The sequence below is a fragment of the Bos mutus genome, chromosome 4, assembly GCF_027580195.1.
Source record: "Bos mutus isolate GX-2022 chromosome 4, NWIPB_WYAK_1.1, whole genome shotgun sequence".
NCBI lineage: Eukaryota > Metazoa > Chordata > Mammalia > Artiodactyla > Bovidae > Bos > Bos mutus.
The window spans coordinates 27,610,464-27,625,999 of record NC_091620.1 but is presented as its reverse complement, the minus strand read 5'-3'; the positions used below and the strand labels follow the sequence as shown (position 1 = coordinate 27,625,999).

Genomic DNA, 15,536 nt, shown 5'->3' with positions numbered 1-15,536 from the left:
GGCTTTACCCGGACTCTCCATAAAAAAGAGAACTGAGACATTCGGAGTTAATTCTTATTTCAGCCCAGATATTTTCTATATAATTTTAAACAGATTCTAAAAAACCCAACTAATGCTTATTGTTGAGCAGGACAGTGATAAATTCGTTAATCAAGACCTTGTTTACATCCCTCACGGTCAGGGTTAATCGTTTGTGGGTTTCCAAACCAAGATGCTCAACCTTCTGTAACTCCATTAATCCAGGAATAAGTGGCACAATGTTGATATCCAGGAGTTTTTTTAGATACTGTGGGTCATATGCTGTTCTGGAGGGTCCCAAGCTCCATAAAATTGTCCTAAATGTTTAATTTTATTCACAGTCACAGCATTTGGTTAATCAAAGTATTAATCTTTCAAAAGGAAGTATAAGCCCTTCCCCAATGCATTAATTTGCCAATCATTCCTTTGATAACTATTCTAATATTTCATGTCAGTCCTAGCATACATGTTTAAACAGAATATATTTTCACACATAAAGTGAAACATTTTCTATTCCAAAAGTGACCATCATCATTTCATAATTAATATCAGTGTGGAGCGCTGGCTGGAGGTCTCATATAAATCATCAAAATAAATGAAAATGGCACAACGATGAAACTGCAATTATCAATTCAGTCACGTGATTCCAGGTTCAGCTAGAAGACCGGCTGATCACTTACATCTTCTCACTTGCTTATAAAAGACAAATTTTTCAAGCCCCAGTTATTTGGTTAAAAAATATATCTGCTTCCAGATATTAAATGCTCACTCTGGACCAGCATACTGGTCTTAGTTATGACACCTAGCATAACCCCACTCCACTACTCTTGCCTGGGAAATCCCATGGATGGAAGAGCCTAGTAGGCTACAGTCCATGGGGTTGCGAAGAGTCGGACAGGACTGAGGGACTTCACTTTCACTTTTCACTTTCATGCATTGGAGAAGGAAATGGCAACCCACTCCAGTGTTCTTGCCTAGAGAATCCCAGAGACAGGGGAGCCTGGTGGGCTGCCGTCTATGGGGTCGAACAGAGTCGGACACGACTGATGCGACTTAGCAGCATAACCAAGATCTCCTCCTGGCTAAAAGGCAGGAATGGCAGCCCCTTCATCTGCTGATGGATGGTTTCCAGAATTGGCCTACAGCACTGGACTCTGCCCAGAGTCAATGGTAGTTCTCCCACCTGGCTGAATAAGGTCCCTCAGAGTCACCCAAGAGGGTAAGGAGAGAATTGGCCTCTCAGTGAGAGAAGAACAAAGCAGAGAGAAGCCAGGTCTAGAATGCATTAAAACAAAACCTGCCCTTTGGGTAGCCTGAAATTTCCTTTGGCAGCCCAAGCAGACAAAGGACAGTCAGGTCCTGGTGGAATCCTTCACCTGCATTTTCTCATTAAATAATCCAACAGACTAACACAGGTAAGGGGTTACCTTGGCTCCAGGTAAGGGGTCAGTTGGCCCAAAAGAAGTTGCTAACAACTTTATCCAGTTTCCTTTGAAAGTTTCCAGAGATGGAGAACTAGAGCACCTTTGGCCACCTATTTCAATTTGGCATCCTTCTTGCCAAGGAGGCTCTTCCTAACGTCTGGCTCAAATATCTCAGGCATTCCCTGATGCCTTTGTGTGACTCTTCAGTACTCCTTAGACACAGAGCACTTCTGCTCAGCAGCATCCTCATTTGAGAAAATTTCATCAATCTGAAAATAGTCATTAAGCTGTCTCTTACCATTCTCTCCTCTAAACTAAGGGAATTCATACAGAAGCTAGGGGGATGTTGTAGACATGAACCAGACTAGATGGTCCTCCAAGACAGCTTCCAAACCAGAAAGACTTTGATTTGAACACTTCTATTTTTTTTAAGTTTTCCATCACTTTGTTCATTTTCGTCATTATATCTGTCATCTATCTGACTTCTCCATATTCTTTTAATATTTTTAAATCTAATACACACAGAAACAGTTTCTCATAATATTAAATGAAGACTCATTAATTCAGAATAAGTTGGAAAAGTCATGTCCCACTAAGTAAAAAAATCAGAGTGACAAATATTTTCAGTTTTTAAAATGTTGCCTATTACCAAAGACTACATAACAAATATTAATAAATAAAATGAGAATGTTAATGAAAAATAAGTTACAATAACTTTATGGGACTTTATGCCTTCAAACTATTGTTTCATATTTATATTCTTTTGCCAATTTTATCTGATATGTAAATGCAATCTGTAGGTAATAGATCATCCTAAACCAAAACGTTTCGCATTATCCTGCTAAATCTGAGCTTTTAATGCAATAAGAATTGTCTGAATTAATGAGATGCTGCTCCATTGTAGCTAGAATAAACCTGACAACTTCATGGCCATCTTCTAGTCCAGAGTGTCACTCCCATCTACACATTAGTGATAAATGCAATTTCCTCACACAGCAACTTTTGTCATAACAGAGCATCCCACATTAAGGAGGTTTCACCAAGTAAATTATCTTATACCTCAAATACCATAAAAACATTTGATCTGATAAATGAGCTAAAAATTCATTAGACTCTCAAAAACTACTTGCTTTGCTTTAAAATCAGCCCAGTTATGTACACACTGCTATATTTAAATGGATAACCAACAAAAACTTATTGTATAGTACATGGAACTCTGCTCAACGTTATGTGCCAGCCTGGATGGGAGAGGGGACTAGGGGAGAAAGGGTACATGTATATGTACGGCTGAGCCCCTTCAATGTTCACCTGAAACTACCACAATATTGTTAACGGACTATACCCCAATACAAAATGCTTTCAGTGTTAAATAAAAATTAAATTAAAAGAGAATATCACAAGATACTGAGGATTCAACATGTCATGGGAATTATCACCTGTTTGTTCAGAAAAAAAAAAGTCACAATCAATCCAATTAATTGCTTTAAAAACGTGGAACCAAATCAACACTTGTAGAAACCTAGACACAAACTCCTCTCTTTGGGGAAACTGTGGCCCTGAAAGAGTCTATGAGCATCTTTACTGGGTTCACTTTCTTCTTAAACCTGCAGCTGGAATTAGGACTACTTATTGTCTTTTCACAATGGTCAGAATTGTCTAGTGCCTTTACCTACCTTAAAAAGTCTTAAAATGTTAGCCACCATGATGGACACGGAGCTCGCGGCAGCACCGATAACACCAGAAATCTTGTCAGGCTTGGTGAAAATGGGCGGATCTCCATTAGCACATTTCACATCGGAAGCATCCTTCTCTATCAAAGCCTGCACAAACGTTAGGGACTGCTCCAAAGCATAGGTGTCCCTGGAACAGGTGTCGAGGATCCGGACACCCAGAGTGATATTGGAGAGGAGATCAGGGTCCTTATTAATCTGGTCAATTGCATAAAGCATGGCCTCCAATCTGTGGATCCCCTTCTCTTTCTTCAGCTCCCCACAAGGCACCCCTCTCTCTCCCTTTGCATGGACAGGAAAGAGACCTCCCAAAATGATGTCCCCATCCACTCGAATGGAATGGGCATACTCTTGGCTGTGAGTTCTTTGCATCATCGTGAGGATCCAGTAGAACTTGGCCGTCAGGAGAAAGAAACAAGGGCAAGAGGCTGATCGCTTTCCCTCGCATACCATTTTCTCCACGGGCGGTGTTGCAATCCAATACCCAAAGTTTATTCTTGCCACAGAAGAAGGGGGACCACCTGAGGCTGCACCTTCTGGAGGCTACCATCAGGGCCCATGGGGAAAAGGCTCTGTGGGTTTCAGCAAGTGTTCTTGATTTGAATGTCACAGTGAATTTCCATCAGACCCCAAGGTTCTATTTTATTTCCACATAAAGTCAACTTGCCTGGAATGATGCAAAAATCAGAGAAACAGCTGAGGTTCTGATGTTGGGATGAGGTCACCAATTCACGTTCTTGAAGTCAGCCCTGTAGCAGAATTATTCCTGGAGGGCAGAAGGAAGAAAAGAAAGGGTTCCATTCAATGGGCCTACATTTTTCATTTCTTAAGCCCTGTTTGCACTGACCTCTTTTTTTGTTGTTTCATTTTCACTATTCAGTAAGAAACTAATTCCTTCTGTCCCCTTATGATTCTGAACACCTGGCTGCACTGCATCTAAACAGAGATGGATGACACTTTTGGAGCAAGAGAAACAGAAAAGTTATCAGTAACTAGGTTGACTCTTCCAAATCAGAAAGTACTTTTATTTACCATTTTATTTCAACAAATCCAGTTTCCAGGAAGGTAAAAATCCTGTGATTGATGGTATTATTTCTTTTCAAATCTGTTTTTGCTTTTTACAGCTGTCTGAATTTAGCATTTAAATTTTGTCCACAAAATCAGAATGAACGGCTATTTTCTGTGATGTATTCAACAAGCCAGTTATCTGTTAATGACATTTTTTGGTGCCTCGGATTTCCCAAGGGGAAAAGTGATTATTCAATCACAAAAAAAAAAAAGAGAAAGAGAGAGAGAAAAAATCCACCCAAGGAGCCCAAAATGTGTAAGTTTTAGAGCTTGTGAAAAGATTAAACATAGAATGTCAGCGATTTCATGTAAATTATCTTATTGTTCTCTGGTAATAAAAAATGACATGAAAATCAAACATATAGGGTGGGTTATATGTGAAAAATATTCCTATCACCTTTGTATGTTTCCCATTAATTTGTCAGAATGGAAGCAATCGGTATGCTTGCAGTTCTGAAGTAAACACTCCTTGATCCTAGAATCACTATGACCAAATCAGAGCTGGAGATGAACTAGAGTTTCTCAATTTTGTCTGACTCAGTGGGAAAAACAGTCATTTCATCAAGATGAGAAATAACCAAGAGTGAAAACAACTACAAGCAAATCTGGTAGAAGTTTATTCTAAGACCTTCACTCTTAAATAATTCCATGAGATTTTTTTCAAAGGACTTTAGTGGAGGTTTAACTGAAAATGGGAACTGACTTCATGGAAGGGCATTTGATGTTTGAAATGTACATGCAATTAACAGGGTAAACACACCAACATATTTTGCTAGAATGGGTAATCTAATGTTCATTTCTAACCTACTTATACAAACAAATTTGAAACCTGAAATGTGGATAATTCTCCTCTACCCTAGTCAACCAACATCTGGTTGTATTTTCCATTCACTTGTTCAATTTCCAGTTCATAAAATTTTCATCCTGTCCTCACTATCCCAAAGGAGAGGATGGTGCCTCCCTAGAGAACAACTGAACATATGTCCAAAACCCTTCAGAGAAGGCTGCACTTTTTTCAATTTCAGATGAAGAGAGGGGACTCGTCAGAGCCCACTGCCTGGAATTTCAGAGTACACACCTGGAACACACTCAGAAATACAGCCAATGACCCAGTCTGTTGAGACAGTTCTTGTCTGCCCATGATAAGCATTTCTGGACTCTTGACACTTGCCAAGCTCTGGATTTTCCCAATTCTGCTCCAAAATACTTAGTCCTTTTCCGTTTTTTCTCACCACTTGTCAGATGTTCTATCACATGTAATTTTCCTAGCAGCTGCTTGTCCCACAGAAAATCTGATTTGGCAACAGCCTGACCTCAGGCATTCCACAAGAGGAAAACACTTAGAAAGTCAAGTTGACTTTCTGGATGACGCCATTGAAGTGATGGACCATAAATTACACCAACCACCCATTAAGAGAAGGAGTATTGTGTTTTACAGTTTCACAAGGAAGACCAGTTAGAAGACAATAAAACTTTAACTCTGACCACTAATTCAGGGCTTGAGACCAAGTCCACAGGGCTGGGCTGACCCTGAGTGTATCCTTTCTGGCAGAGCACAGAATGAATGGATACTCAAAGAAGAGATGATGAAGAGGAAAAGGGAATGTGCTGTTCTTCAATGACCAGCCTTTCTTCGTTACTCCAAGCCACCTCCCAAGTACTTAAAACACTTCAGAGAATAAATGGTTATCAATTATAGATGACCATAAACACAGTTCATCTGTTAATTACAAGTCATCCTTACCTCTGCCACTCACATAACACTAACCTAGTTCCCCTTGCTGTACAGCCCTGGAAATAGTAAAATAGAGTTTCTTTTAAAGGTATGCATCCCATAGGTCTGTTTAGAGCTTTAAGTTAAGGAAAAGTTGGGGAGCGAGTAACAGAGAGACAAAAATTAGTTTTGTTTAGTGGATGTGTGTGTAAGTCCTTCAGGCGTGTCCAACTCTTTTCGACCCCATGGACTGTTGCCAGCCAGGCTCCTCTGTCCATGGAATTCTCCAGGCAAGAATACTGGGGTGGGTAGCCAGTCCCTTCTCCAGGGGATCTTCCCAACCCAGGGATTGAACCCAGGTTTCCCACACTGTGGGCAGAATCTTTACCGTCTTAGCCACCAGGGAAGCCCTTGTTTACTGGATGAATGCTCTTAAATGGAAAATGAGAAGTTCTATTTTGGTTGTTATTTATTGGGCAGTTTACTTGTATTTTTGCTTAAGTTTCCTCCTTTGCAACATAGAATTAATGGCACATAACCTCTCCGAAGCTCAGTTTCTGGTCCGTAAAGGGGTGTCAGAACCCGCCACATGGCACAGGTTATGTGCTGGCCAAGGTAAGATCTCAGTAAACAGGACCTATCATTGCTAATTTAGTCTGTGGTTCATTTTTCACTGAAGCAGAGCAACTGTTTCCATATTTGCCCAGTTGGTGAGGCTGTAACTGAAAATTTCCGTCACTTTAAAAGTAAAATCAGAGCTACTCATAAAATATTGAAATACAGCAGTTATTTCAAAATCTGATACATTGTCATAAGAATCAGACTCCTGATGGCTAGAAGGCTTAGTTTTCCTTTTAAATTCTAAGGGAAAATATATTTGAAAGTTTGTGGAAAACGACATAAATCTGGTGGCATCGTATAATCTTGCATTGCCTAATCTTGCTCTTGGGCAATTCTTGGGAGCTTTCATCTAAACTCATCCTAGTCAGAGTCAATGAATTTTAATGAAATAATGACCTTTTTATGTTACCGAGCCAAATAGCTCTACTTCAGGTTCTGGGCTTGATTTAAAATCAGGTTTTCTCTGAAACTGACCTTCCTCTAGGGCTCGATACAAACCAGCCTGAGCTGATGGACTTCTTCAAAGAGGTGTGAGGTCCACACTCCTGAAAACATCCTCTGAGAGGAGCTTCTAAGCCCTCAGAAGGGCCTTCCAGGAGGCTTACCCATTAAATGCCCATGCAGCCCTGTTCATTACCTCCCAGCCAGTCCTAAGTACATCGTATATGGGTACCCTGCAGATCGTTAGCACTTCCATTAGCCAACGCATTGGCCCAAGTCTGCTGGGGAGCAGGCCCCCTGATCTGAGTCTGTGGCTCCAGCTGTTTCCTGAAAGTATGGACAACTCCTCCAGGGCCAAGACCGTGAATTCTGCTTCTTTTTATTTTCTAGGTACCTTCTCAGTGCATGCTTACTAAATCACTTCAGTCATCTCCAACTCTTTGCAACCCTATAGACTGTAGCCTGCCAGGCTCCTCTGTCCATGGGATTCTGCAGGCAAAGAATACTGGGGTGGGCTGCCATTTCTTCCTCCAGGGGATATTCCCAGCCCAGGGATTGAACCTACGTCTCTTATGTCTCTTGCACTGGCAGGTGGGTTCTTTACCACTAGCACAACCCAGGAAGCCCTACCTTCTCTGTATCAAAGACTCACCTAACAGAGTATCCATTGAATTTTCATACGCCAAGCTCGTATGTAAATGAGAGGGAAAAAAGGCTCAAAGAGGTTGAAGATGGCCCAAAGACCTGAATGGCACCACAGGCAAAGTCCTCCAGGGCGGGGGGGTCCTGCCCTTTGAGGAAACCCCCCAGAGCTGCAGAGATTGACTGGGACAACACAAGGAGAAGGCGCTGCCCCTCCACTGAAGTCTTTCAGAAACAGGCACAGCTTTGTTGACCAGCTCTTTAAGAAAAACAATGCACTCATTAGGAGGGGTCACCTGGGGACACTTCCAGGGCAGGGTGATTTCTGAATCTTTCAAAGGATTGAGAATGTCAAATGCAGTTTGTCCAAACGCCTGGGCTTCAAATCAGGTTTCCCAGGCAGCCTGATAACAGTGAGAACAAAACCACCAAGCCTTGTGGTGGGGGGTTAGTGAGGAGTCGGTGGGGGGGGATCTATCAGGAGCTGTCACCAGGTCACCAGGTCTTCCTCCAGCACTTGGCTAGTGCTTTTGAGACATGACAGGATAAAATCCTTACAGGAACAGAAATAGCCAAGGATTGTAATCATTTTCTCATAAAAAGGCCAAACAGCCTCCCTCTGCTGGATTCTATTCAGCTCTTTAACAAAAAGGTTAAACCAAATATTGTCATCAATTCACAAAATTGCAAATTTGGCAGTTTCTCCCCGTACTTGCAGCCCTTTTTCAGCTGCTGTAGAAAATGCATCAGATTTGTTTGTCACCTCCTCTGCCACCATAGGTGTGCACAGCCCTGGAATTCTGGTTGGGGCAGAGTGAGGATGGGCTAGACAGAGCCTTCCCTGGTAAGAGAGTCCCAGATTTGGATCCTTGTCTGACAGTCCCTGGCTGGTGACACTCAACATGTCACGTCACCTCTATGTGCTTCCATTTCCTCATCTGTGAGATGAGTGAGATGGACCATATAATCTCTAAGGTGTCTTCCAGCTTCCCGTTCTGAGGTTCTATTATTTAATAATAAAGGAATATGAGATTATGCTCAAAACACCAGAGCAAGGCTTTGCCAACAGAACACAATAACTGATTTTGTTTGCAAGCTGAGTGGCTTTTTCCCATCAGTAAAAGAGGATTGTGAAAGCTCTTCTCTAGGAGCAGGCCCCACATTAAGAAAATCTGATACAAGAGAAGCTCAACTGACTAAACAGATAAATTAGAAGGTGATTATTTGCATTACAAAAGAATTCACCACGGGTTTCCTTTAAATAGCTAAATCCCCCCATGCATCTAAAATGCAATCTGATTTAGTAGAATTCAATTTGTGCCATTTTTTTTATTTTTAATAACACAACCATTGCATAAAAAGACCACATTTAAAGTAATGAGAAGCCACTTTTATAATATGTATCATATAAGGAGAGGGGAAGGGGTGAAACCAACATTTATTGAGTGCTACAATGTGCCTGCAACCCACTCCAGTATTCTTGCCTGGGAAATCCCAGGGACAGAGGAGCCTGGTAGGCTACAGTCCATGGGATCGCAAAGAGTCAGACACAACTGACCGACTGAACAACAAACACAACATGCCTGGACCCTCGCACATGTTATCTCACTTCCACTGCACGATACTCCCAATGAGGTTGGTGTCACAGCCTCCACTGGGGATGTAAGGAATCTAAAAACAGAAGGATTATACGAATATGTCTAAAATCTTGGGCACGAATTCACATCGACTGATTGTACCTTCTTTCCCTTACCTCACACTCTTGGGTGCAGCAGACCATGATGGATGGCCAGCTGACCTTGATTTGAAGGTTTGAACTGTGAGTGTGGCATCCTAGGGTCTGAGAAGTGCGCCCAGCACTCACTCCACTCACTCCACGGCACAGGGTAAGTCACTAACCTGGGACCAGTTTGTTTCTAAACTGAGGGATGATTTCTGGCCACCTCCCAGGGTTTTGAAGTCAAATGATACAATGTATATCAAGGTACTTCATAAACTGCCAAGTGCTATAAGAATGCACAGGGACACTATTCTTTAACAATTGGTCCTACAATTCAAATAGTTTACTGATATATTGTGCTTAGAAGACTTGGAAGACCTGAAGAAAAAACACTTTTCCATCATACACAGGGCTGGTCAGACCTTAATAAGTCATGTGTCCAATGAATCAAAAGAAAACTGGAAAGAAGGACATAAGAGGAAAGTCAATGGAGATCAACATCTGGCTGGAGAGCTGAAGTTCATGGACACTTGGAGCATCCAAGAGGGTTATTCTGGAGAAAGTGGTGACAAGATATTCTTCTGTAGGGAGAAGAGGACAAGAGGAAGCCTTCCTAAGTTGTATGCAGGATATGATGCAGAGCTTCTACCACTAAGGCTTTTACCACAGATACACCTTTACCTGGAAAAGTATGTGCCCAGTAATTTGCACATACTCCTCTTTAGCCTCTTCTACATCTTCCCACTTCTGCACACCTGCTCCCTCCTGCCCCAGACCTGGATCTTCCCTCCGTCAGTGCTGATGTGTGTGTTCTGCAGGTCAAAATCTTAAGACTTGGTTCTCTTGTTACTTTGGCCCTCCCCAGGCAAGGAGCAAATTCATCAACAGGGATCAAAACCTGAAGATGCATTACTTGTCACCCCCAACTGGAACATCTGCATTTTATAACACTGTTTCCAGGAGATCCACAATTTCTTTACCAAAGAAATGTCTCTAATAGTGATTAGGACTGACATTGTAACAAGTCAAAGTGGGGAGTGACCCTGAGTCTGGAGCCTCTCAAATCCCTCCCACAGCAATGCCCACCACTTGGAAGGCAGGTCCTGGGAGAAGAATGCACCGTGCTCAAGGTCCTCAGTCAGGGAGTGAGTTATCACAACTTGAATTCAAGTACTAAGTAGAAATGAAAATCAAAGAACTCTCTGAGCTAAGAAAGAAAAGAGGAAGAAGGGGAGAGGGGAAAGCAGGAAAGGAAGGGAGAAAGGGCGGGAGGAGGAAAGAAAGAAAAGAAAGGGAGGGAGGGAGGGAAGAAGGAGGGAACGGAAAAAGATAGTTCAAATCTAAATTTCTAAATCTAAATCCAAACCTAAATTTAGCAAACAGAACTCCGCCCACCTTGGGATGGAAACATTATAATCCAGCTGATTCTCCATTTATATCCATTTCTCCCAGAACATCATGGGGTGACCGTGCCCCCACCAGAGCAAACTACATGAGTGAGTCTGGTGATGTCCAATCAGGTCCTGTCAAGAAAACATCAGCAATTACCTGAACCTTAAAACACCAGCCTATTCAACAGGCATGGAGATGTGGCCAGATCTTTGTTGTGGGTCCAGTTAAGAGATAAGTCCATGCAACCATTTCTTTTTAAGATATTGGGACAGCACAACCCCACTCCCCAGATGAAAGCAAAGTCCTCTTTCTGTTGGGCATCCTAACTACAGGAGGAAGAGGACAAGAAGGAAGTTGGAGGGGGAAAAAATCGTTGCTACCCTGTGCACATGTGTACAGTGTCCTGTGTCTCATGCCCTGAAGATAGTGGAACGGTTCTTCCACAATGATTGGCATGAGATGTTGCCAGTGTGAATGTCAGCGGGTTGTTGCTGCACAAATACCAATTAAACAAGCCCCACAGCAGCTGCAACCTGCCCAGCCAACTCTGAAAAGAGCACATCTCTCCAGACCTCTAACTTTCTCCCGCACTCACTGGAGCTCAACTCTTCCTTTTATTATTCCTTTTGGCATTAGATGTTTTTAGAATTATTCAAGTAGTAATAATTTGTAAAAGGAGCAGGAGGGCAGAACTAGTTAGCACCAACCAAATAGAACAAATGAAGCCTAAATAACAGTAAAGAGCTGTGTTCTCAGCATCTTTTTCTTTAGTCTAGATAAATCCTCTGCTGGGAGCCTCCTCTTATCTATTCCTCCCCAGATCCCTGGTTTAAAAGCAAAAATGACAATTTCTTTGTCTTTATCCCAAGTATGATACAACCTGTAAGTTGACTCTGAAATGAGAAAACTGCATTTAAAAAAATCTTACTTCATTTTCCCTGATGGGTAAAGCTTTTCTCTTCAAAATCATCAAACTACATATTTTCAAGAACCAGGCAATGAATTTCATATAGCTGATTCTGTCTCTGACAGAGATCTTTCAGGGCATTAGTCACAAGCAAGTGACCGAGGTAAACTAAAGTGGTTTCTGTAGCCATTTGCAATTATTGACAAACAATTTCATAACGGAAAATGGAAATTACAGTCGAGTGCAATAAGCTGTTTATCCAAGATCTACCTGCTGGTGGCTCTTTTTCTCTCTTTTTTATTTTTTTTCTTTCAAGCGAAACAGCAGCTATCATCAAACTCATTTCTCCCGTTTAAGATGTGTCTTAGTATCTCCACCACCAACCCGGTTTTCCAGTTCGTCTGTTGGCAGAATTTGTATTCAAGCGCGGTGGTGGCCGAGACGGTAGCTTATTCTTGGGTGTTTGCGAGACTCCAACGCCGTCAGGTCTATGGGAAGGGATCACCCCCAAATGGCAAATAGGGCATTTACTCCTTCTCGAGCAGGACTCGCTTCGGGGTCTGAGGGTTTGGGGCTTCTGCAGCTGGCGGGTGGGTCTGTTTTCATCCCCACCCTCCTAGGTGCTCACATACTCTCTGATCCTGGGCTCCGTAATTTGGGCCACCAGGGAAACAAGTCTTCAGGGCAGCCTGGATGGCGGGGGGTGTGGGGGGTGGGGTCTTGCGCAGTTGGGTGACTCGCACACCCTTCTGCATTTCATTTGCACCAAGAGAGCGAGTTCGACAGACGTTGGGGGTGGAAAAGAGGGGGTCTGTTATATTTTCACCAACTGTACGAACCTCAAGGGATCTCCAAGCTGTTTAGCTGAGCAGCTGGGCTTGCTCTCGGTGGGGCTCAGAGGATTCTCTACCTCTGCCGAGATTTCAGCCCGCAGCCACTCACCCCACCCCCGCTCCCCTCTTCCCTGCCGCATCTTCCTTTTTCTTCTCAGTTCCTTCGACTGTTGAACCCAGGCTCCCGGTAGAGCCAGGGCCTTAGGAGAACTACCCTGTCCTCTGGCTTTCCCGCGCCGCCGGGGTATTGCGGCGCCGCCCCAGTCCCCCCGCGCGCCTGGGGAATTTAGGTTCCGCGCGCGACCGGGCAGGGAGCGCCTCCGCCCCCGCCGCACCTGGCACCCAGAGTACCCACGCCCCGCGCGGGTCGGTGCCAAACTGGGGCCACACTGGCCGCAGGTGCTTCGGGGGAGCTGCCCGGTGCCTCGCCTTTGCTTTTTAAACTCAAGATTCCTGAGACCATTCCTTCCGCCTTCCCGCCCCCCCCCCCGCCGCCCCCCGCCATCCCCAGTAGGACACGGAACTCCGATGTTTTCCCGAAAGCTGAAAAAGGGGGTCGGGGTGGGAGGGGGAATCCCAGTCTCACAGAGCTAACTCAGTGAATGCAAACTCGAGGCAGACGTATCCTATGTCGCGATGTGGGGTCCCGCGAACGCCTCAAGTACCCGGCTTCTCCCGCGACCCCTCATCTTTCCTAGATTCTGGTTAGATTCATCCAGCCCCACGCTCAAGAAGGCGGGGGGCTGGGGTTACCCCAACTCATCCTGGAAGCCTGTAACTTCGGAAATCCCTCCCGTTACATTCGCAGAACGGAGGTACCTCGTCATCTCGGCGGGGCAAGTCCGGATTCCTCCAGGAGTAGGTCCGGGAGGTCACCCGGGCAGGCAGTCCGAGGAAGAACGCTTTACAATCCTGCCGCCGCGCGCCCCATCCGAGCACTCTAGGCGCGCCTGCCCCTTCCCGTCACCCTTCAGTCTCCCATTCGCCGACTAAACTTTTGGGGGACCACATCTCCAAGCCTCAGGAGTTCCATGCTAAAGCCTCCCTCTTTTCCGAACCTCTTCACTGGAATGTAATCACGGGAAGATAAGAGGGGTGGCTGCCTTGTTCTTTGCAACGTAAAATCAACAGACACCCAATCAAGCTCCAATGCCCGGCCAGCCCCTCGCCCCCTGGTGCCCACTCTCCCTCGCCTCCCCCCCATTCCCGTCACCTCCGCCCACTAGTTCTCTCCCAGATTCCGGGTGAGCAAGGCCATCTACTTGCACGCCAGAAAAGCAGATCACTAAAGTGATCTGAAAGAGACGGTGCACCTGCCTGGCCACTGGATGGTTTGGCGGAAGAAAACGTAAAGAGGAATTTAAACGGGGCAATTTTCTTTTTTTCCGCAAGCACAGCCTTTGGGGAGAGTTGGGGGCTTTTTTTTCTTCTTCCTGTGGTTGGGCACTTGCTTTCCTCTTTTCCTCCTTCCACTGCTCGGCGAGTCTTACCCTGCTCCCCGCAGAGGGTGCGGTGAGAAAGCCCGCTGGGGCCCGCCGCTCCATGTCAGCGCCGCTGCCGCGCGAGGCGAGCACCGCGGCCGCACTTGTGGCTGGTCTCGGGGCTGAGGGGGCTGAGCTGGCCGTGCCGGCGCCAAGTCTCTTCCATGTGAATAACAAATACTCCCACCCGCGGCCGCGATTGGTCTGCGCGCCGCGCCTCCCGATCCTCCGCCTGCGGCCATTCACCCCGCGCGGCGCGCGGAGCCGCGGCCGGGATCGCGCCCGGGATCGCCAATCGCTTCGCGCCAACCAGTCACCCCGGGAAGCGGGAGGAGGAACTCCGAGGGGTGGGAGCCCCTGGATTTCGGTGTCTCAGAGCTGCCCGGGTGCGGGCAGGGAGAGGGTCACTCAGCCGGCGGATTCCCTCTCTGCGCTACATCATCTCAGTCCTCAGCGATGCGGGGAACAGAAACGTCAATAGTTCTGATTTTTTAAAATCACCCCATCCGCCCCGCCCCCAACAAAAAAGGGAGGACCCAAAGACGCGGGGCGGGGCAGGGGAGAAGGAGGATAGTGGCGGGGAGGGTAGGAAGAAGTGCGGGCGGCTGGAAGGAGGAATATGGCTGGGAAGCAGCTGAGTGCCTCTGAATGCCAGGATAGTCCGGGACCCGCGCGGTAAGCGCCGCACCAAGGCCACCCGGAGCCCGAAGTCGGGACCGCGAACCCGGGGCTCGCCTTCATCAACGCCGCTCCGAAAAGGGTCCGGGTGAAGAATACATGGTGGACCGCACCTGTCCCGCCCCACGCTTTCCTGTCGGGGATGCTCAACGTAAAGCCTCCAGCCGCGCGCTTCCCCTGCAAAGTTTGCTCGCGCCGCGCTGCCGCTCAGCCATTTGTCCTGCCCGGCGGCTCGGGAGATCATCTCCCTGCCCTTGACTCCCACGGCGCAGTCTATCGAGCCCCCGCAGCCCAAGCCCTGACACAAGACCCGCCGGCTGCCGGCCCTGCGCATAAGGGGGTGAGGGCCGGCACGATGGCCGGCGTCTTATTGAGGTGATTCTAGCAGCTGCAGATGCGGGGCTGCAAAATCCTGGAGACCCATGCCCGCAGCTCCTGGGTTCCCGAGGGGAAATCGGGAGTCCCTTCGCCTCCAGCTGATGCAAGCCCACCGGACTCTACGACCACGGCCCAGCGGCCCTCCCGCACGCGTTACCGCCCAGGCACCTCGCACTTGTTTGAAAAAAGAAGTGAGAGAGCCCCCTCGCCGCCCAGCGCCTGGGGGATCTGCGGCCCACCCGACCTTGTGTTGGTGAGAAAGTTCCATCTAGAGGCGGCCGCGCGCAACTGCAGCCCGCGCCCCAGGCCCGACCTCCTGCCCTGGCCGCCGAGTGAGCCCAGGACAGAGCGTCTCCTCTCCCCACTGTCCAGACCGCGTAGGAACGTGGAGGAGAAAGGAACCGCCAGTGGAAGATGGGGAGGATGGAGGAGGGGAGGACAGGCCCGGTGCAAGGCAGGCCCTCTCTCCCCAGTCGGCATCTCTGCAAT

At 46.4% G+C, this 15,536-nt stretch overlaps 1 protein-coding gene across 4 annotated transcripts in view; it reads right to left on the bottom strand.

Annotated features, from left to right (window-relative positions):
- Nucleotides 1–14,243, bottom strand: part of GRM8 (glutamate metabotropic receptor 8) — an 851,777-nt gene extending 837,534 nt beyond the window's left edge. For 3 of the 4 annotated variants that reach the window (XM_070369279.1, XM_070369278.1, XM_070369282.1), the window contains exons 1-2: nucleotides 14,001–14,243; nucleotides 3,116–3,938 (exon numbers count right to left, since the gene is read on the bottom strand). In XM_070369279.1, the coding sequence (XP_070225380.1) occupies nucleotides 3,116–3,625 (510 nt within the window). In that variant the 5' untranslated portion in view covers nucleotides 3,626–3,938; nucleotides 14,001–14,243. Of the gene's footprint in view, nucleotides 1–3,115; nucleotides 3,939–13,329; nucleotides 13,570–14,000 lie in introns of those variants that run through there. The other variant, XM_070369281.1, reaches the window with a different exon arrangement.
- Between the last annotated feature and the right edge of the window lie 1,293 nt (nucleotides 14,244–15,536).